The 20,884-nt window shown below is 37.8% G+C and overlaps 4 protein-coding genes across 7 annotated transcripts; 2 read left to right on the top strand and 2 right to left on the bottom strand.

Moving 5' to 3' along the window:
* Positions 1–389: 389 nt before the first annotated feature.
* On the bottom strand, positions 390–2,399 carry LOC103332917 (uncharacterized). The gene is made up of 2 exons (XM_008235683.3): positions 1,568–2,399; positions 390–1,091 (listed from the first exon to the last, which is right to left on the bottom strand). The coding sequence occupies exons 1-2, from the start codon at positions 2,250–2,252 to the stop codon at positions 451–453; spliced, it is 1,326 nt and encodes a 441-aa protein (XP_008233905.3). The 5' UTR covers positions 2,253–2,399; the 3' UTR covers positions 390–450.
* A 2,078-nt stretch (positions 2,400–4,477) lies between these two features.
* On the top strand, positions 4,478–10,417 carry PPK1 (putative protein kinase 1). Of its 2 annotated transcripts, none has more exons than XM_008235684.2 (6): positions 4,478–4,866; positions 5,440–5,847; positions 6,098–7,065; positions 8,123–8,323; positions 9,070–9,231; positions 9,522–10,417. In XM_008235684.2, exons 1-6 carry the CDS (start codon positions 4,689–4,691, stop codon positions 10,095–10,097), a joined length of 2,493 nt encoding a protein of 830 aa, XP_008233906.2. In that variant the 5' UTR covers positions 4,478–4,688; the 3' UTR covers positions 10,098–10,417. The 2 variants fall into 2 exon arrangements, with proteins under 2 accessions (XP_008233906.2, XP_088901024.1); XM_089044898.1 differs by having other exon boundaries at positions 6,029–7,065.
* Positions 10,418–10,664: 247 nt separating this feature from the next.
* SDG37 (SET domain group 37) lies at positions 10,665–15,229 on the bottom strand. The gene is made up of 14 exons (XM_008235686.2): positions 15,003–15,229; positions 14,768–14,913; positions 14,539–14,673; positions 14,401–14,455; positions 14,192–14,310; positions 13,662–13,750; positions 13,502–13,583; positions 12,953–13,057; positions 12,720–12,810; positions 12,491–12,610; positions 12,252–12,358; positions 11,560–11,629; positions 11,011–11,074; positions 10,665–10,938 (listed from the first exon to the last, which is right to left on the bottom strand). Exons 1-14 carry the CDS (start codon positions 15,100–15,102, stop codon positions 10,779–10,781), a joined length of 1,443 nt encoding a protein of 480 aa, XP_008233908.2. The 5' UTR covers positions 15,103–15,229; the 3' UTR covers positions 10,665–10,778.
* Positions 15,230–15,253: 24 nt separating this feature from the next.
* On the top strand, positions 15,254–20,015 carry LOC103332920 (biotin--protein ligase 2). 3 transcript variants are annotated; one of them, XM_008235685.3, is made up of 10 exons: positions 15,254–15,473; positions 15,561–15,828; positions 15,903–15,964; positions 16,050–16,198; positions 16,328–16,448; positions 16,658–16,813; positions 17,137–17,182; positions 17,472–17,538; positions 18,243–18,319; positions 19,738–20,015. In XM_008235685.3, exons 1-10 carry the CDS (start codon positions 15,365–15,367, stop codon positions 19,778–19,780), a joined length of 1,098 nt encoding a protein of 365 aa, XP_008233907.2. In that variant the 5' UTR covers positions 15,254–15,364; the 3' UTR covers positions 19,781–20,015. The 3 variants fall into 3 exon arrangements, 2 of the variants coding, with proteins under 2 accessions (XP_008233907.2, XP_088901850.1); XM_089045724.1 differs by lacking the exon at positions 19,738–20,015 and adding an exon at positions 18,461–18,528 and having other exon boundaries at positions 15,256–15,473; XR_016124036.1 differs by lacking the exon at positions 17,472–17,538 and having other exon boundaries at positions 15,255–15,473.
* Positions 20,016–20,884: the final 869 nt, after the last annotated feature.

Raw genomic sequence — 20,884 nt, 5'->3', positions numbered from 1 at the left:
ATGAAGATATACAAATTCCAAAACCCAGTTTTTACTTAATGTCACCTTAGTCATTAATGCACTAACAGTTACACAAATTTTTATGCAAATAATTTATCTAAACCAGCATGACTCCTTTGTCATTTAGCATCTGTCAGCTGGCACCAAAAACTTTAGGGTTCCTCGTTGACCCAACAAAAATTATCTAAACAATTCCACCAATCTATGTGCATGCACATCCTTTTAAGTTCTAAACCGATAGACTGATCATAGTGGATCACTTCACTCACTCCCCACAAAACACCAAATTTTAGAAGATATTCAAAAGATTATTCGGATGAACAAATTACAGTTTGATGCGTATGCATAAATTTTTCTTACATAATCAGCTAAACGAGGCAAATGTAGAATTAAGTCATAATCATCTTAGCAATATATAACATAGATGTGGCCAAAAACTCATTAAAAAGTTTAGAAACCTCCATATATGACAACAAAACAAGGCAAAATAGCCTTGGGATTAAACACATACAACTCATCCAAATTAGAGTAGACTCCCACAGCTCCAGCCACAGAGTCATACTCTTCCATACCAATAGGTCCAATACCAATACCATCCTCCATGTTCTTCTTCACCCTCCCTGCAATCACACGACAAACCAGCATTGCCCTCTTGCCACTGTCCTCTGCAGCAACCACAGCCTTGTCATGAGCTCTTCCACTTGTTGCTGTTGTCAAAATGCCGTCTTCGATTAGGTCTCCAGAGAACTTATTGAACCCATTTTTTATTATGCTGCAGATATTGCAATGTGGAATTGAGTTGCAGAGATTGGAGGAGCCGTTTAGGCCTAGTGAGCACACAAATGTGGTGCTGTGGAACCTGAGGAGCTCATTGCCGTCTGCAATGCAGCGAGGGTGTTTCTTGGGGAGCTTGGTGGCTTTGGCTTTGATGGATTCTCTGTACTCTTCAAATTTGGAGATGGTCTTTTGGGTGTTGTGGACTTTGAGGATGCGGTCGATTTTACATATCGGGGTCTGTTTCTTTAGCCAGCTGGACTGGAATATGATCTCCACTATGTTCTTGCTTGTGTCTTCAGGACCCAGTTCAGAAACTGTGGATTTTGTGACAGAGATTAAAAAAGATTGTAACTTTGAGCGTGGTTTTCTGAAATTTAGTTGAAAAGACTGAAAATTTGAACATGGTTTTCTGTAAATTGTGTATTGATATTGGTAACATGTTTTGGAAATGATGCAGGAAGAGGAATGGTGCTCATGAACTCATTGTAACTAGCTAGTAACAGAAATTAATTCTGCATTGAAGTAAGAGAGAGAGAGAGAGAGAGAGAGAGAGAGAGAGAGAGAGAGAGAGAGAGAGAGAGAAAGACAGGTTCTGAAACTGAAAGTTTATGGCTTCATAAGTCCTAGCTGATAATACTTATTATAAGCTCAGAGTGTAGAGATAAATTAATTTTTAATGTACCTTTTCTGTGATGAATAAAGACATTTAATTATTAAAGGCAATAAAGGGTTTTCTCAGATCACGTCACATGTGTGCATGATTAAAATTGTTGAGAATTGTGTGAGGTACCTGCATGCCTAACAGCCTGATGAAGCTCCAAGTTCTCAGCTTTCATGAAAATCTCACCACATTCAGGACATGAACAAATGCTGCCTCTCAGAGAAGGGTCTCTGGCAAAACCAAGAACAGGATCAACCACCATTCTGCACTCATAGCAGCCAGAGAATCTCCTGAAAGGCATTGCTCTAAAAGACCCAGCACCAACAGAAGAATTATTAGTAGATACTGCAGATAATGAAGAAGAAGAGGTAGAAACAACCCCATTGAGCTCATGCAGAGGAGCTTTCATGGATCTGCTTGAAGTTTCATTACTGTTACATGAACCCATTGAAGCCCTTTTCTTATGAACTTCAGGAGATCCTATTTCAGGCCTGTGCATGATTTTGGTGTTGTTACACAGTGAGCCAGAGCATCTCATTTTCTTGCTTTTCTTGGCAGCATTACTTTCCTCCATGGCTTGCTCATACTGTTGTTGTTGTTGCGGTAGCTGCTGTTTGCGCTCTTGTTGTGGCTGAAGTGGTTGGAGATGTTTACAGGTCAATAAGCCTCTTACAACAGACCAATAGGGTGGCTTCTCTGCCTTTTGGGGCTTCTGGTTCTGGTTTTGGTTCTGTTTCTGAGCCTTTTGGTGTATTTGCTTGGTGGGTTTTCTTTGGGTTTTGAGTTTAGAGGTAGCCATGGCTGAAGAAGACATCTAATTTGTGATGTTTGAGCTGAATAAAATGGTGGTTTATGGTTTTAGTTTCAGAATTGCAGATAGGGTTCTTTCAGAGACATGAGCTGAGACAGACAGCTGGGTGGGGTTGCAAAGGAGCTTCCCTTGCTTGCTTTTGTAGAAAGCTTTTTCTAGATTAGGGTTCTGTGGGGCTTTTCTTGTTGTGTGTACAGAAGTTGATTTATAAATAGATAAGTGATTGATCTGTGTAAAGATATTGTTATTTGTTAATGATGTGGGAGCGATGCTTGGATGGCAAGAGAAGACAAAACTATGGGTTGCACATATTTAATATATCTCTTATTATCTCTTATTACTAGTGAGTCAGTGACAAAAAAGAAACATAGCTTAGGATGAAGATTCAAAACTTAAAATCTTATATGATTCAAAAAAACCCTTCAAATCTCATACATGATTATCAATTGAAACATATTGGTATTACTACATTCAAAAACTAACAAAAAGTGGAAAGAGCTCTACATATTTTTATGGTAGTTGTGTTTCTTTTACTATTAAGAAATAAAAACCATTCAAACAACATGATCTGTTTTTCAAATGGCATTAGTGTGATGTTAACCATTTGTTATATAAACTACGAATAAAACTAATGATTTTTATTTATTTATATACATGCGATACTGGAAGAGAGGATAATCGAATTTAGGACCTCATGTGCAGAAATAAACGCTCTTAACTACTTGAACTACAAACCCCAATTTAAAACTAATGAATTTTAGTGTGAAACAAGAGAAATCAATTGAGACCAATGTAAAACTAATGGCATTTTACATGATTCATTCAAATAATTTTCTATAGGATTTAATTAATGTGTCCTCTCACCCACACACAATGCATGGCTCTCACATAAATATGACAATCCTTCCACATTATTGATTGGTTTTAAAACACTTAGAATAATATATTGGAAGCAGAGCAACCAACCGGGGCTCGGTTTCAGAAACCCAACAGCAATTTATGGTGAGGCAGAGGTTGCCAACAGAAACTTCAAGCTAGGCTTTGGTTCCATCCTAAGCCCAAGGGAATACTTTTTTTGGGCTAAACACAGCGCACAATAAGGTAAGCAAACACACACTAATTAGACAATAATTATAGTGCTGCACCTCTCTTCTGGGGAAAAGCTGCTTCATTTTGATTCCTTTTGCTCTCAAAATCATGCAATGCCATATGGTGTTGGAATAAAGTTGTGTACTTTAATAAGCAATCCATTCCACCCAACAAGTTGTTCATCTTTAATTAAATGTTTTGATTGTTGCTTTTCATATCCCTATGCTTTAACACCAAGGGATGGCAAGCTTTGCTTGGTAACCGTTGCTAAGTACAAAGTATGGAGTATGAGAATCACAGAGTTAACAATTCGAAAATGTGTACTGTTAAGAAAGAGGAGGAATAACAATTCAAATTTGATTTGGACCTCCTTTTCTAATGCTGTATTTAAAACATGTAATAGTTTTAAGAAGTGGGGAAATGATAGAGCAATTCAGGGTGTGAATGTTATGAGCATCTCACTGGAAGTCTAGGACGAAAGAGTTTAAAAGGGTTTCTTCATCTATTGCTAAATTAATTTCTAGTTAGATGATCACATTCCATTCCAACTGTAAAAATTGAAAGTTGAACCCTTGATAGCTTGCTTGGTAGCAAATTGTCAGTCTACTTCTTAACTAGATATTAAGCGATTTTATAACTCGACGCCGCTAAAGATCACCACAATTTATAAGTTATCAACCATTGGAGTTGTAATAAGTTTGTCCCTCGCAGTTGCTTGAAAAAATGGACATCATGTGATATCATGGGGGTTCAAATTTGAGACCTCTAATTTGCAAGTCAATGCCCTTTTCCACTAGACTATACCTCGTTGGCAGAATATTGTTTTCTTGAAAAAACAAAACAAATAAATAAAAAATGAGAGCGACTACCCCCATGTGGGCCCAACCTTTGTGGAACCTATATCAATATGGCGGCGTCCAAATATCACCACCATTATTTATGAGAACTGAATGAGCTAGCCCAAAAACATTGGCAATGGGTCATAGGTAGCCCAATTATGTTGTTGTCTTCTTCAATCATTTGGGTGTACGGATTGGGGATGATTGGGCTAACTTGGGGTTTTAGGTAAACCATCATTTCATGTCCAATACGTATCGGCCCAAGAAAAAGCTCATGGGAAAGCAAGCAAGAGCGCCAAGATGGAGCGTTTCAAATTCCCAGTGCTTCTCTCTCGCTCTGTGCTGTGTGGTTTCAGGTCCTGTCTCTCTCTCCTCCTCATGGATATCAAAATCCCTCTGTTAAACCATAAATAGCAAATCCCCAGTTGAATATCTTTCCGCCATTCCTTCTTCTTTGGAAATTTCCCATTTTTCCCTCTTGTCCCCATAGAAATGCCGGTGAGATCCATCCATGGACGGGGAGGCTAACCTTCCAGTCCGACCCGCTGGGGCGAGGAATTTGATCCGTCCGACCAACCTGGATTCCACATCATCTTCGTCTTCGTCATTCTCTTCCTCGTTCTCTTCCTCCTCTTCGCCGCACTTACTCCGCAATGTTCAAGCCGCCTTCAAGCGCCACCGCCCTCTCGGTAACTCTCTCTCTCCGTCTCTCAAAGTTAATGTAGTAACTAGGGTTTTCTTTGTGTAGTTGTTTTACTTTTGGGGTGAAATTGAGAATTCAAATTTGGGGGTTTTCTCGTTAGGGTTCTACAGTGAGTGTACCTTCTACAAATTCAAGGCTTCTTCTTGAATTTGTAATACTTGTGCCTTTACATTTTTCTGATAAATGCAAAGTTTGAGCTTTTGGTTTATCTAGTTGTTTAAGTACGTGCTGCCCTATTACAGTTTAGCTTATAGATTGTGGGCTTGATTTGGGGCATCACTGAACTATGCTCTAGGTTTTGAAATTTGGAGTTTGAAATTTTGGATAAAACTTTTATAGTAAAGCATATGTCTTTAGAAGTAAAACTGATTAGCTTTGGTACTACTGACCCTTACATGCTCAGTGATTATACTGAAAAAGCCGGCAGCCCATTTGCATCAAGTGCTCATTTATATGATTAAGATAGGATAAATTTTTTAGAATTACCTCATTAGTTCTTTGAATGTGATGAGTGAACGCACCCTTAATTCTTTAAGTGCTCATTTCGAGGAACATTCAGGAGTAATGCAGTCAAATAGCATAAAACCTCGGCGTATGGTGGTCCCCCAGCGAGGCGCATCCAAAAGTTCCACTTCAAGTGTGGCCCCTCTGATTGACACCAAGAAGTCGAGAGAAGTAGCTTCAATGAGTGAGGGTAATGCTGCAAAGGATTCAACTGTGCAGCCAAACAACGTGCCCACTGTTGTCAAGGAAACTCAAGAAGATGCATGTATTACACCATTTTCCAGTTCAGGCGCTAGCACCCAAACCTTTGATGAACACTTAAACCCATTTGATGGGCAGATAGATCAAATCAAACCTGGTGGTAAAGACAATAATCAGATGTGTCCTGTGAATTTCGAGTCTCAACAGATCGATGGTAAAAAAAAAGTCCAATTTTCAACGGGAAGCATTGCCACTCCCCTGGGTAATATTTCCTTACTTCTTTTAAATCTGCTGGGTTTTATTGCTGTGCTTTGGTGCTTCTTAGGCAGGTCTCTTTGTGACATTGCACAATTTTATGAATTATTGCTAATGCTGTGTACAGAATACTATTTTGAGGTTCTTTCTATGCCCCGAATATGTTTTCCTTCTCTCTTAACATGCAGGGGCCGATGATGATACGGCCACTGGATTGGAGTACTTATCATCTCATATGCGTTCACTTGCATTGACAGAAATGGAATGGGTTTCCAGCAGTCAAGCAGAGGCTTCAGCTGTTATCAATCATAACTCAAAGCATCAGAATATTCAGAACACAGAATCTGATATCAGTTTGAAGTCTGATGGTGGGATTTCTTCTTCATTGGCAAAGAGAACAACCGCCATTCATGATCAGTTGCATCAATTCAAGAACTTCTTAAGCCAGCCTATGACTCAATCCTCAGTTGTTGGGCCATCATGTGCTACGACAACGTCTGTCCATGCTACTTCAGCACCCATGCTTAGTTCGACAACTTTTTGTACTCATTTGAATAGTGGTTCTCAAGTGGCAGTAGAACCTTCGGGGGATTTTGATATAAATCCTCAACCAGTAACAGGAAAAATGATAAAGCCCTCAAATGCTTCTTTAAAGGACAGCAGTGGAGTGTCAACTGACCATATAGCTGTTGCAGCCCAAACTTCTACCGCTGCAATTGATACCCAAATGCAAGTTAAGGGTTATGACCTTTCTAAGGAGCAAAAAGGCTGCATGCCGAAGGAAACTAAGATTATGGAAATCCCTTCTCTTCTTGATGCTAAGTCAATTGAAGGGAAAAGGCTTCCGAGTGATGTTACCAATCCACAATCTCAGGCTCCTATGCCCCAAAATTCGTGTACTGATATGAAGTTAGAGTCTTCTAAATCAGAAAAACAACAAAAGGCTGCAAGTGGTAAAGGTGCATCAGCCCCTCGTAAAAGGAATTACGATCCTGACTTGTTTTTCAAAGTTAATGGGAAGCTCTATCAAAGGCTTGGAAAAATAGGTAGCGGAGGGAGCAGTGAGGTTCACAAAGTCATATCATCAGACTGTACAATCTATGCACTTAAGAAAATCAAGCTCAAAGGACGTGATTACGCTACTGCTTTTGGCTTTTGTCAGGAAATTGAGTATTTGGATAGGCTGAAAGGAAAAAACCATATCATACAGCTTATAGACTACGAGGTACTCACTTTCAACCTAAAATCGTTCATATTATAACATGCAGATAATTTCATTTACAGCGTTATGTCTGGGTAAAACTATGCAATTCAAATTTCTGTATGCTGCGACAGAGACGAGGACCTAAGATGAAAATGAAGTCAGGTTGAAATCAACCATCAAATTAGAGTGTCGGTTGTAGACTCTTGATCTCAAGATGGCCAAGATCATTATAAAGTCCAAATAATGGGTTTTCAAGGGAATGTTTCACAGGATACCTCAATGTTGCCAATTAAGTCATCTAACTCGGCCAACTAACTGGTTCTTAAGAGTGACAAATGCTTAGAAGAGCATCTGATTGTGGCTTGATTAAAATGAACAGACTCGGAAGGAGATTGAGGTGAAACTAGATTTGGCTAAGTTAGTTAGGTGTCTGATTTGGTTCTCTGATCAAGCTAAAGAAAGTAGCTTCAAAGAAAATAACGGCAAAAATGATTAGGAATCTGCTCTTTTTCATCTAATCCAATGAATTTTGCACCATACATTCTTCTTGGAGCAAGGTCTTGTTTATTACATGTGATATTGATGACCATTTTCGGATGTACCGCATATGTAATTGACAGTTAGGAACCCAAGAGAGAGTTTATGCACCGACAGTTGGAAATCCTTTATGTAACAAGTATATTTCCTCATTTAAATATTCCTGTTAATTGTAAACTTCGGTATCATATAATAATTAGCATGAAGTTCATACAGAAGATGCTAGATTTATGCTAGAAAGTATACCTATGTACCATGGACACAGGTTGAGGAGGCAGGGTTGTTTTCATACAAAAGATACACGACATACAGAAGATGCTAGATTTATGCTAGAAAGTATTCCTATGTACCATGGACACAGGTTGAGGAGGCAGAGTTGTTTTCATACAAAAGATACACGACAAATCCTAGGACGATAGGAATCCACATACTGAGCAATGACTCAATTTTTATTGCATGTGGATTTTCTAATGTCTGAAAGTTGGATGATTGCAGGTTGTTAATTAAGATATATAATTCCTATACTTGTTATTGTTATTAGGTGACAGATAAGGCTTTGCTCCGTGAAGTCTTGAGTGGCTCTATGAGTAATAAAGATGGCAGAGTCAAGGATGACGGGTACATATACATGGTGCTTGAATATGGCGAAATTGATTTGGCTCACATGCTGTCCCAGCAGTGGAAGGAAATGGACGTCTCTAAAAAGACCATAGATGAGAACTGGCTACGATTCTACTGGCAGGTTTTTGAGCTACACACCTTGATATTTTGTTGGTAATTTCTTTGCAGTGCTTTGTGTTTGTTTTGGTACTCAAAAGGATGATTGTCTAAAGGTTCACTTTTCGTCTAATGGTATTAGGTATTTGCTCGTTTTGTTTGTTTGGTGATATTGTTTTGGGGGATTCTATTAGGTTCTTTATTGATATGACCCATATAGATATTGCTGCACCTAGTTTATTATTATTATAATATATATATATATATATAGTGGTTACATAGAATCTGACATGTTGCCTGTATATAGTGGTTATTTTCCCCAAGCCATATATGTCCATACTTGACTATGTTCATAACATGCAGTCAACTTAAGGAAACACGAAGTCATGATGTCAAGTTGACCTCATTTTCAGTAGTGTGATGATTGTGGTGTTGGCTGCATACTAAAATTCCTAACCAAGAATGCTATTAAACCGACTGTGGGCAGATCCAGTTTCCATTATACATCCAAAGATCCTTTAAAACATTGGTTTCTACCACTTGTTAGTTCTCTAAAGTTGTATGAATCATACGCTTTTCTAATTTGGTTACTGCTTTTGCGGCTACCATTTCTCTAAATATATGTTCTAGCATTATGCTGGTGTGATTTTCCCAAAGTCTAAGGCATAATTGTGTGCATGCACTTGTTAATTATTATTGTAGAATAGATTAATTTTGGTGATTATTCTGAGTATGAAAAAGCTGAACCAATCTTGTGGAAAAATATGGCAGCAAATTCTTCTGGCGGTTAACACTATACACGAGGAACGAATTGTGCACTCTGACTTGAAGCCAGCTAATTTCCTTCTTGTCAAAGGCTCCCTAAAGCTAATTGATTTTGGGATTGCCAAAGCGATAATGAGTGATACAACCAACATCCAAAGGGATTCTCAGGTGATTATCACTTAGGCCTCCCTCTTTTTCTGGAACTACGATCTGTTATTATGGGGAAATACCAGTTAAGTAGAATGCACATCCCATTTTGCTTGCTGCCCTTTTGAGAAAATATATTTTTGCAGCATCTAGAAATATGGTTTCTCACTTTTTTTCATAATGGTAAATTGTACTGGCATGCCATATGCACCATGCTCTATTGTACATGATATGGCTCCATAGTATGTTGGAGGTTACCGGATATGCATTATGTGTACTTTTGATTAGTTCTTCTGTTTCTACTCTTTCAGGTGGGTACACTTAGCTACATGTCTCCAGAAGCATTCATGTGCAACGAGAGTGATGCAGATGGAAACACTATCAAGTGTGGTCGGCCGTCAGACATCTGGTCCCTTGGTTGCATCCTTTATCAGATGGTATACGGGAGGACCCCATTTGCAGACTACAAGACCTTCTGGGCCAAGTTCAAAGTTATAACAGATCCCAACCATGAAATCACATATGCACCAGTCTCTAACCCCTGGCTTCTGGATCTTATGAAAAAGTGCCTTGCATGGGACCGCAATGAAAGGTGGCGGATTCCTCAGCTGCTTCAACACCCTTTCATTGTTCCCCCGGTTCCAAACCAGCCATCTTTGCCTCATGACGAAAACTGTAAACTGCTTCAACTTATTGCCCAAACTTGTGACAATGACTCTGAAGCTTCCAAGCTATGTTGTCAAATCCAGCAACTGCTTAAGGACCCTGTCCCCTCAATAGGGTCTCAGTTAATAACATCGCGAGACCAACATTGTAAATTGCTCTCCCAAATGTCAAGGCTTTGCTTTCAGCTCCAGGAACATTTAATATCAAATTCAGAGGGATAATAGATGAAGGTCCAAGCATTTTTTATCACAATTTCAACCCCAATTTTTGTGAAACTCAGATGTCAGGTGGTATCCACTTTTGTCAGCTGATTTCGGCTCATAGGGAAATCATGCTCGGTTACCATCACTCTTCCATCTCTTTGTAATGATATGTAATATTCCTGCTGTGTTATTTTGTTTTGTTAAATATAATAGAAAATCTGCTCAGAGTGACTGGCGTGTATGTTCTTTATCCTGTCCTTGTCCTTTATTAAGCATAATGCATGGAAAATATATGTTTTTTTTAATGCAGAAAATATATTTAACTTAAATTAATGAAATTTGGTGTCTCGTGCCAAGCTTTTAAAGGCCAACCGGTGTGGCAACAAATTACTTGCTTTGTCATAGAAGAATGAGGTTAACAGTAAGGCCAGACATAAAGAATGAAATGTTGGTACTGTCACAATATGGCCATTACTCATCCTTACCACCAATGATATTATCACACGTGTAATTGTTATCATATTTCAATGGATGTTTAGTTGTTGGGTTAAGAAATGCAAGAAGTAAATGGAAAGTTTGGTCCCCTTTGATAATAATGCATAAATAAAGATTGATTGATTGGATATACGAAGTAATAGCAGAAATGTACAACAACAAAATCTCAAAACAAGTAAGCTTGTTAACAAGAATCAGACTTTTCTATTCTTCTGATGAAAATTTATAAGAAGCTTCGGCGCGTGCTTCCTCCAACCTCACATACAGGTCCTTCATGAAAGGTGTGCTTGTCCCATGAGTAATCCGCAGTATATCTACCGCCTTGGTCAGAGATTTGACAGCATTCTCTGTGTCTCCTAGTAACCTGTAACAACAAATCAACTTGTTTAAAGATTCAACAAAAAACTCCTACGACGATTTGACCAAAAATACTAACCATTCGAGCTTTCCACAGGTATAATATTGCAATCCAAGCAAAGGATGACAACCTGGATATACTCCTGTAGTGAAATAGAGTGAAATTCGGGACGTCAGCGGCAGTATAGTAAACAGATGTGCATCGATAATTTTCAATATACTTTCTCATAATTGGTTACGGGGTAAATGCAGTGTGCATGCCAAGGTAGAAGTTTAAACTTGAATGGAAGCGCCTTGTGAGGAGGAGATTTAATCTCACATGTGGAGCACACACTGGCCTCAATTGACTCAATCCACAATACCCTAACACCTTAGTTTCCATTTCTTTTACCAAAACTCAGTTTATTCGGTTGTACTTAGAGACCCATTGATTGAGCAACAAGAACAAAAGTAATTTGATCTTTGAACTAAAATGAAAAATAACTTCTAACTGGAAGACACCAACTTGAACAGTTAAAAGTTAGGGAAAAAAAGTAAAGGAATTAAATATCTCAATGTGGAATAAAAAAGAAATAAGACATTCTTATGAATAGAAAAAAAGAAATGAAAAAGAAGAAACAAGACATACTTTGATACACTGGAATGGTCAGTCTACAATATGCTAGAGCTTCACTCCAGTCTTCCAGCTCCATCAAAATCTGAACACAATATGATTTCAACAAATTAAATGCATAATTTAAGTGAACATAAGGAATTAAAGTCACTGCATGTTATCTTACAGTGTTTGACGTTCTCATGAAATTAGAATAACCACAATTTACTACTACTTTACTGAGTGCCCAAAATCATTGATCTAAAAGTACTTTTAGTGTTAAGAATATAACAAACAGGCTAATGACAATTGCCAAAAAATTATACATAGACAATAAGAAACCATTTCCAATGCTCCGCAAACAGAACATGATATTCATTTCACTAGAAAGTAAAACAATACCAAACTTATCATACTTCAATTCATAGAGGCCAAACCCCACATCGTACCTTCCTAACTTTAGTAATTCACTTATCCTAATTGGTACAATTTCAATTAAGTAAAATCATTTCATTTGTACCAGAAGGAGCCAAACAAGATCTGTTTTTGCATCAAATATAAAATAAAACAGAAACTTTAACAAACTTTTTCCAGAACCATTTGATACATATATATATATATATATGTGTGTGTGTGTGTGTCTATATATTACAAATGAGTTCGACTTCATCACTACTTTCATTAGCATAATAGGAAAAGAACAAAAAATAAATAAACAAATGATTTACCTTTAAAAGCTTCTCCCGAGTTTGCATCAAAGAGATTGAAAAAGGATGATATAGTTTCTTCTGCAGTGTCTCAATTGCCTTATACACAGATATAGCTTCCTGGTAATCTAAACTTAGTCAAAGATCAAATCATGGTGATGAAATTTGAATATAAAAAAACCACAAAAATATTATAAGTAATCATAACATCAGATTGCCCAAAAAGACGAGTAATTCTTAGCACAAAGAAATAAGGATACTGTGAGAAGGTGTAGATATAGGAGCCTTGTCTGACAATGATTTTAGTTCACTTGCTATCTGTTTTATCTCTTCTTTGCTCCTAACAAGTCCACATTTCTGGCATATGAATCCATTGCCATCTGCTCATCCAAATTGCAAACAATGAAATATAGTTGCTTTAGCTACCTAACTCACTCTTATTTTCTATTTTGTTTCACCTCACTGACTTGAATACAGGTAATTACATACCAGACTCACGAAGTAAAAAGCCAATGCATCCATTATCCTTGCATCGGTAGCCTTCCAGAACCGCACTTTTTTGGATATCATCGCACTTGCCCTTCAATACAAAATCAACTTGATTTTTAGTTTAAATAGGATAAGGCTCTACATATTCCAGCATCAAAAGACAAATGCTACATGACTCACAACGTCACATTCTTTAAAAGAAATAAAAAAGAAAAAGAAAAAGTCATAAGTACCCCTTTACTGCAGCGGGGACATGTGCAAGTAAAAAGGTATTGTTCTTTTAGTGCCTTTTGCCGAGTCAGAGTGCTTCCAGCAGTTTCTATGTAACTTATCAACACCTTGAAAATGAATTTGACAAACAGAGAAGCCTTTAGATTGACTTGTTGTCAAAATTCGTGCAATAACATGATACTAAGTAACTTTACATCACATTAAAGAAAGTCAGATAACGTCTTGACAGCATATGAGAAAAAGGATCATAAATTGAAAATATTTTCATAAATAATTCACAAGATAGGGTTGAGTTCTGTGAATGCATTTAAGAGATTATAAAAAACGTCATTGCAGAATAAATCTTCTCGATTATTAATGAAGCACTTTATAGAATGACCAAGGGACATGCAGCTCATTCCTTTAGTATCTATTTGTCAAGCAATTAAATTTATTAATTATCTCCCCTATGATCATACATTTCTGGATATTCAACGCATAAACCCTTGATGTAATCTCTTATTCTTAATTGGAAATCATAATGGCCAGCAAGTTAAAGAAGCATATACTACCTCAGCACCTTTGGGTATACGTTGCACAGCACGTACGACTGCTGACCTTCCCTCAAATAACAAAACAGAATTGGGCAAGCAGCTACAGAACCAGAACCATTTAGCAAACAAATAGCAAGAGGGTGATACTGAAAATACTTTTATCCACTAACATAGTTACCTGTGGTTAATAATGGAAATGACAGGATACAATCCTGTGCCCAAGGGTCTCAATTCACTGTCACAAATTGTGTGAGCATTGCAAGCAAGCTGCATGGATCGCGGAGAATCAAAATTCCAAAAAGTTTCCACTAAAAAAATTTAAATTGCATTCTTATTAAGATAAACAACGTTTGAGTCCGTACAATAAAGGATCGAAAGAAGTCATGCAGACAATAGCACTGTAACATATCATTACAAATTTGTAATAACTTAGTTAGACACCAGATGATCGCATTGATTGAGTTGGGTACATGCCAAACTGACAATATTACTTAAACATCTCATTGTGCTATGCATAAATGCCTGAAGTACCTCCAACACAACGGTTTTACTGCCTAACATTTGCTATTGGGTACACCAGAATTACCACAACATTTACATGATAGTGAAGCTTCACTTGCATTACATGGTGCAAATTCAGTCATTTTTATTAATAAAACAGTAATAATTGAGAAAAACAGAACCAAAAAACTGTTTACAAAATCACACCTTGGAAAAGTTTTCTGCAATCTCTTTTATATTGATACCGGGCCACTGAAGTATCAAGCTGACAAGGTTCGCCATCTGAGCATACAGCACCAATTGCTTCTCATCAATCTCCGACATATCTTTATTAAAAGAAACAAAAAAGAATTAATAAAACAGTAAACAGCTACAACAAGAAGGAAAGCTAAATTGGAAAAAGCCAAAAAGGATACGAGCAACTAACGCCTCCACCAACTTGTAGTTGTCCATAGCAGAAGCAGGAATGACCTGAAGGAAAAATCTAATAACGTTAATGTTTTATACCCAAAATTAAAAATTGAATCTTTCTGTGAAAATATGAAAATCTTTACCTTCTCAGTTTGCAATTTTGTGCGAAGGTAGAGTTTGATCATGAGACGAATAGAAGGCGTAACAGCCATTCTTCTCTCCTTGTGAAGCTTCGAGAGAGCTTCACATTCTAGACGATGCAGCTTCCATTCAGACTTCTGCATAATACAAAAACCCACGACTTCAACGAATGAGGAAACACAAGAACTCCATGAATGTAATCTAATTACCAATCCGAAACCTAGGGCATACCTGGCATGAGTTACTGCAGTAGTACACAACCTGACAAGCCGAGCACTTCTTGAGATTACTTGATTCGAAACAAGCATCGCACCTGGATTCCGCTGAGGAGTTGTTTGGCACAGAAACGTACGGCTCTTGGCTTATTATCACCTCCCCTGCAATTCAAAACCTCCATTATCGCTGTTCTGAAGCAACAGAGCTACAAAGAGAGAGAGAGAGAGAGAGAGAGAGGTGAAGAGGAGACCTGGAGAGAAGTCTCTGGAGGTAAAGAGGCAGCGGCCTTTCTCTGGAACATTCGAAACGGTTAAGGCTCGGTCCTCAAGAGCTCTCTGCAACTCTTCCATGATTGGCGTTCTGTCTGTGTTTGCTCGCTCTTCACCAAACGACGACGTCAATGGTGGCGAAGTTTTGATGATATAGCAAATGAGTTTTTTTTTTTTTTTTTTTCGGTTCTAATTTTGGGGTTTTGTGGGGTTAAGGTGACGGGTCCTACATGAGAGGACGTGGCGTGCTACGAAGCCTTGTGTTCTTCACCTGTCGTTCTTTTCCGTCTCCGAAGCTGAAACGTTTCAATTCTCACTGAAAGTTCTGGTCTTTTCAAGTTGAATGTCCTACGCCTTCACTAGGTCACTAGGGTTTTTCTCCACACTGAAGAAGGTCATTTTATCAACAAAGAAAACGAATAGCAGCCTCTCTCTACCGGCTGCTGCTTCAGGTTAGTTTGGTCCCTACTGTTTGGTTACTGAGAAATCCATTAAAATCAGTTCGTTTCTGAATTTATCAATCTGTTTGCGAATTTCAGCTATGGATGGCAATTCAAGTTGCGCGTTGGTGTTATGCGGAAAATCATCGGCAGAGAATGAAACTGCCAAAACTCTGAAGAACAGTGACGCTCTGAAGCTTACTGACAACACTGAGCTTTCAATTCTTCTGCACTCTGAATCGGCAGAACCGATCAAGGAAGACGCTTTTGGGGTGGATTCGTTCATGAGCTCTCTCTCAACCAATCGGTTCGGAAGGTTCCTCCTTTGGTCTCCACGCTTGCCTTCAACGCACGACGTCGTCTCCCAGTAAGTCTCATAAAAGCCCTTAGCATTGTTTGCCTTTCTGAAACGAAGTGATTGGATATTTAGCTTTTTCTCAGGAATTTCTGTGAGCTTCCGATCGGTGCGGTTTGTGTAGCTGATGTTCAGTACAAAGGGCGAGGTTTGAAATGCCAATTGGTGGTTGACATTGATTTTGCTGGTTTATTGTGTTATTGGGATTCAATTTATTCTGTGATCTTTTCCAGGCCGGTCGAAGAATGTGTGGGAATCTCCCAAGGGTTGCCTTCTTTTTTCCTTTACTTTGCAGATGGAGGATGGCCGAGTCGTGCCTCTTATACAATATGTGGTGTCTCTTGCTGTCACGGAGGCAATAAAGGATGTTTGTGATAAAAATGTGAGTGCATTTTTCTTGCTGAGTTTGATATAGAAAGAACCTTGTGAAATTCATATTGCAGTTAATAGGTGATGCTATTGTCTCCCGCGACTTTGATACACTTGTGTTAATACATCTTTTGAATTTCAGGGCTTGCCATATGTTGATGTTAAAATAAAATGGCCAAATGATCTTTATTTAAATGGCCTCAAAGTGGGAGGTATTTTATGCACCTCGACATTTAAATCGAAGCAGTTCAATGTCTCTGCTGGTAATTAGTCTCATCCTCTGGGTGCTGATTAGCATATCTGATTGGAAATAAGCATGGTTTCACATACCTGCTGGCTGCTTTGATACTTTTCTATAGACCTTGTTCCTTTCAAGTATTAGATGAATGCCTCCATCAACAACATTGGATAGTCGAGAAGAAAGTCTATGTTGATACTGATGACACAGATATTTTTGCTTCTGTTCTTGCAGGTATAGGTTTGAATGTTGACAATGAGAAACCAACCACGTGCTTGAATACATTTCTTAGAGAATTGTCTGTTACGACATACCAATTTAGAAGAGAAGATATTCTTGCCGCCTTCTTTGACAAATTTGAGAAATTTTATGAGCTTTTTATAAATCAAGGTAAAAAATCATCGCTTGTCCATTAACCATCAAATATGTCATATGATATATCAATTATGCTATTCCTTCATTTTGATTTTAATGCTTAATCTTACTGTTTTGCCTCAACTATGTATGTTGGTGCCTTGCTTTCTATTTTTTCTTTTAAGTTTTATGCCTGTCATGAAAAAATATCTGAATAACTTTTCCCGCTAGAATCCCTATAAATGAACAATCCAGTGTTTCTGTTTCAGTAATAAGATTCTACTCTGATCAGCAAGCACGATAGTGAATCCATTAAGAGCATGTGTTATGAAAAGTAATGCATGGTTCATTTAATGCAGGATTCCAATCTCTTGAGGAGCTCTACTATCAGACGTGGCTACACAGGTAACACACTGTCATGTAGATCTAGATTCTACTATGGATCTTTATGGTTGAATTCAAGTTAGTCATTTTTAGGCGTAGTCTTGTCTAGCTTCAAAAACCAAAGAAGCCTAGTGAAATGTAACACCAAATATTCTGTAAATTTTGTCTCACTTGGTACCCATTAACCTTTTTTACTCAACCTAAAGAAGTCGTCTTCCAACCTTTTATGATGGCCTCTTGATTTTCTTCTCATAAAGTAAGGAAACCATTCTTGTCATTCTTGAAGTTAGTTTTGTTTTGATATCTGCAGCGGACAGAGGGTTATTGTGCAAGAAATGAATGACGATCAAGTAGTGGAAAACGTGGTCACTGTTCAGGTTTGACAAACTAGAAAGTTGCTAGATGAGTTACTGACTCAGAGTTTGAATATTCATGCCTATGTACATGAAAGAGTTTATACCCTTTCTTATGATATAAACCCAAAGTAAATCTGTTATTTTATCCTTTCTGGTTCAGACAGGAATTTAAGGGTTAACTTTATGGATAAAATTTTGGGTCTTGTGTTCATAAAAGATATGTCCCTTTCCCTTGATATACAGAAGTTAAAGAACGAGTTCAGTAAAAATGTGTGAGAATCCCTTATTTGAATGAGAAGAAAAGATCTAAGCCTAAAATTCATAAACTAGGGGGAAACTACAACTACACCTTTTATGGTTGACTCTTTTTACATGGATAACCCTGTAATTTATTGTCCACTCTTATACCCCTTTTGGTTTCCTATGTTACCACCTATATCACTTGTGATTTACCCCATGCAGCCATTGAATAGAGGAAGAAGACAAGGATAAAATAGTCATTTGCATGCTTATTAGCAAAGTACAGAGTGTAAATGTCACAAGTAAACCACAGGTTATACCCTTATAAATAGGGTCGACCATATGGGGTCTATATGTACTTCCTCCTAAATTTTACCATGAAATTCTCCCTTCTCGTAGATTTTATGACGAAATTCTCAGACAGTTTGAGGTATGATTGTATATATTGTTACTATGTTTTCAGCATCTAAATGTTTAATTTGCAGGGTTTGACCTCATCAGGATATTTGTTAGCTATTGGTGATGACAACCAGATGTGTGAACTTCATCCTGATGGCAATAGGTAACTTTGCTAAATTGATATTATTATTTTTGTATGATATAATGATGTTTAATTAACTATGTAACTTACACAAGCAGTACCTGTACAAGTCTCTCTCTTTTTTTCTTTTTTTTAATATAGTCCCATGGATGTTTTTAATAGTTCCACTTGTAAGTAGGAAAAGTGAGAAATACCAGAAGAACATTTGGTAAGCAAGCCATATGATTTACATAAACTGTAATTTCCATTCATTTAAGATGCTAGCACAATTTTATTTTCTTTTTCCTTGTTTTGCGCCAATGTGATGGCACAATTTAGAGCCACCAAGATTTTCATGTTCAACCAAAACGAACACTGTTTGGTCAAGACTGCTTTAAATGTTTTGTGTCATATGGGATAGATACCTGGTAATAAGGTTCAAACTTTTTCATACACCTTACTGGGACATCATAAGCACAACTTTTTGGGTTTGATGTGGTTTTCGCAACTCTTGAAAGTTAGATATGAAAGGAAGTATTTATAAGTTGGTAATAAGTGAATATAGTTATTGGAACTAGTACATAATTCTTGGTATTATACCTGAAGGTAGCTCCACTGTTTTGCTCACATATTACTGGATTTATTTGACTATTAGTTAAATTTATGTCCTGATTTTGTCCTAGTCCAATCTTTTTGTTTGAAGACGTGTCCTTAACTAAATTCTGGGCAGATCACTTGAGACCTCAATTGGTGAGGATATGGAAATTGCAACATCACCTTTTTCTATCTGTTAATTTAAAATTGCACCCCTGCTTTAATACGTGTGTCAGGTTGCTTGGTCAAAAGGACAGCAACTTGGCATCATTGTTCTTTTTGAAATTCGGTTTTACCATCCAAAGTTGAAATGAGGGTTCTGGTCATGTCTCTTGTACTCCTTTTCTCTCCAAATACAGTCATTGTGAAAAACTCTTGCATGCATTTACCATCTTAAAAGTGACGCCTGGTTTTATTTCTCATTTACTGGCCTCTTAATCATTGCCTTCTCTTTCTGCAATAAATCAGTATCTATGCATTCCTGGGTATAACTTTGGGGCAGAACTGGTAGGTGATCTTGACATGTCTTTCTTGGCAAACATTACATGCCTGTATTTCTGTCTCTTCCTCAACTTGATACATGTTAAAAAGAATACATAAATAAGTATGTAAGTAATACCAAGGAAATATGCTAGAGGATCACTAAGAACATCCCGTTATATATTTCGCCCCTTTTCCCAATCAACTATGTATAGCTTCAGTGTGAACCATCCCCTGCATTCCCTTTGTAAGATAAGTCCTTACAACTTTTGGCAATTTCATGCAGTGGTTTTACACCAACATGTTATATTTTCAGAAGTTTGTCAGGACATGAGCCTGCTATTCTTAACCTAAGTAATCATGATACTGTTTCTATTTCTCTATAGTTTTGACTTCTTCAAAGGATTGGTCAGACGAAAGCTTGACTGAAGAAGATGCCTTGGCTCCCTGCATCAGTGGCTACAATCTTGCTCTATCATGTGCACCACTGAGAATGTTCTCTCTTTAGTTACTTTTTTCTATTTTGTTTTTATTTATTGTTCTCAGTATAGATCTCGATCAAACTTAGATCTGTATTTCTTTGCTTAATAATATCAGAAGTCATGGATTACAACCACTCTACTTTGTATACTTGCAAACAAGAAATGGATTGTGTTTTGTGTCATGATCAACCCAAGTAATCAATCATTTGTAGGAAATCTGGTCATCCTTGCCAGCTTTGAGGTGGTTTGAATAAGTAGTACTTTTTTTGTGGTTGGTTGGGGGAAAAACTATTATAGAATATTTTCTTATCCAATGGGTGCTCAAAAAATATGCTTAGTTTTGTTGGCTTCGCTAAGATCTGAAGGCCCCAACAATGACCCACTGGCCAGAATGTCTTATTTGTAAGGCAAGTTGATAGTGATGCAAACAGAACTCTTCGGTTGCCTATATCATTGTTAACTGGTTGAAAAACATGTAGGATAAAGATTCTCTTCCAAAAGAAGCCGACGCTCATTTTCGGTGCTTCCTGAGGCTGTAGGGTACATGCTGTCCCTCTTCACATTCTGAGTTTGAGTCTTTTGTTATGGGGACAGAGAAAAAGAAACCCACCCCACCCACATGCACAGCCTTCTATACTAAACAAAATGTCCAAAATTGAGGCCACAACCCTTTAGTGGGGGTCCATACAACATACCACTGTCTCAATTGGGAATCTGGTTAAGCCATCTTCCCCAAGCTGCAAAAGGTCACGTTCGACGTAAGATATCACCAGTCACGTTTTCGACTAGTGTCATGTCTCATGTTTCGGTACTCATATTAGAGGTACTGCACTCATTAAATTGGATAATTTCTCACATAAAAGAGAAAACGAATCCCATCATCAAGGGTGGGACTCTATGGGACTGGATCTCAGAACGAGAGCTAGATCCAGTCCTGGTCCACCCACGAAACAATGTCGTTGACCACATTTGAAAGCTTTTTGAGATTCATTTCCAAATTAGGTTCCGCCAATATACCAAACCCACGCATCAAGTTGTAGCTTTTGTCTCT

The sequence above is a fragment of the Prunus mume genome, linkage group LG2 (assembly GCF_029339155.1).
Source record: "Prunus mume cultivar Tortuosa linkage group LG2, ASM2933915v1, whole genome shotgun sequence".
Taxonomy (NCBI): domain Eukaryota; kingdom Viridiplantae; phylum Streptophyta; class Magnoliopsida; order Rosales; family Rosaceae; genus Prunus; species Prunus mume.
The sequence above is the reverse complement of the archived record's forward strand: the minus strand, read 5'-3'. Positions and strand labels throughout refer to the sequence as shown.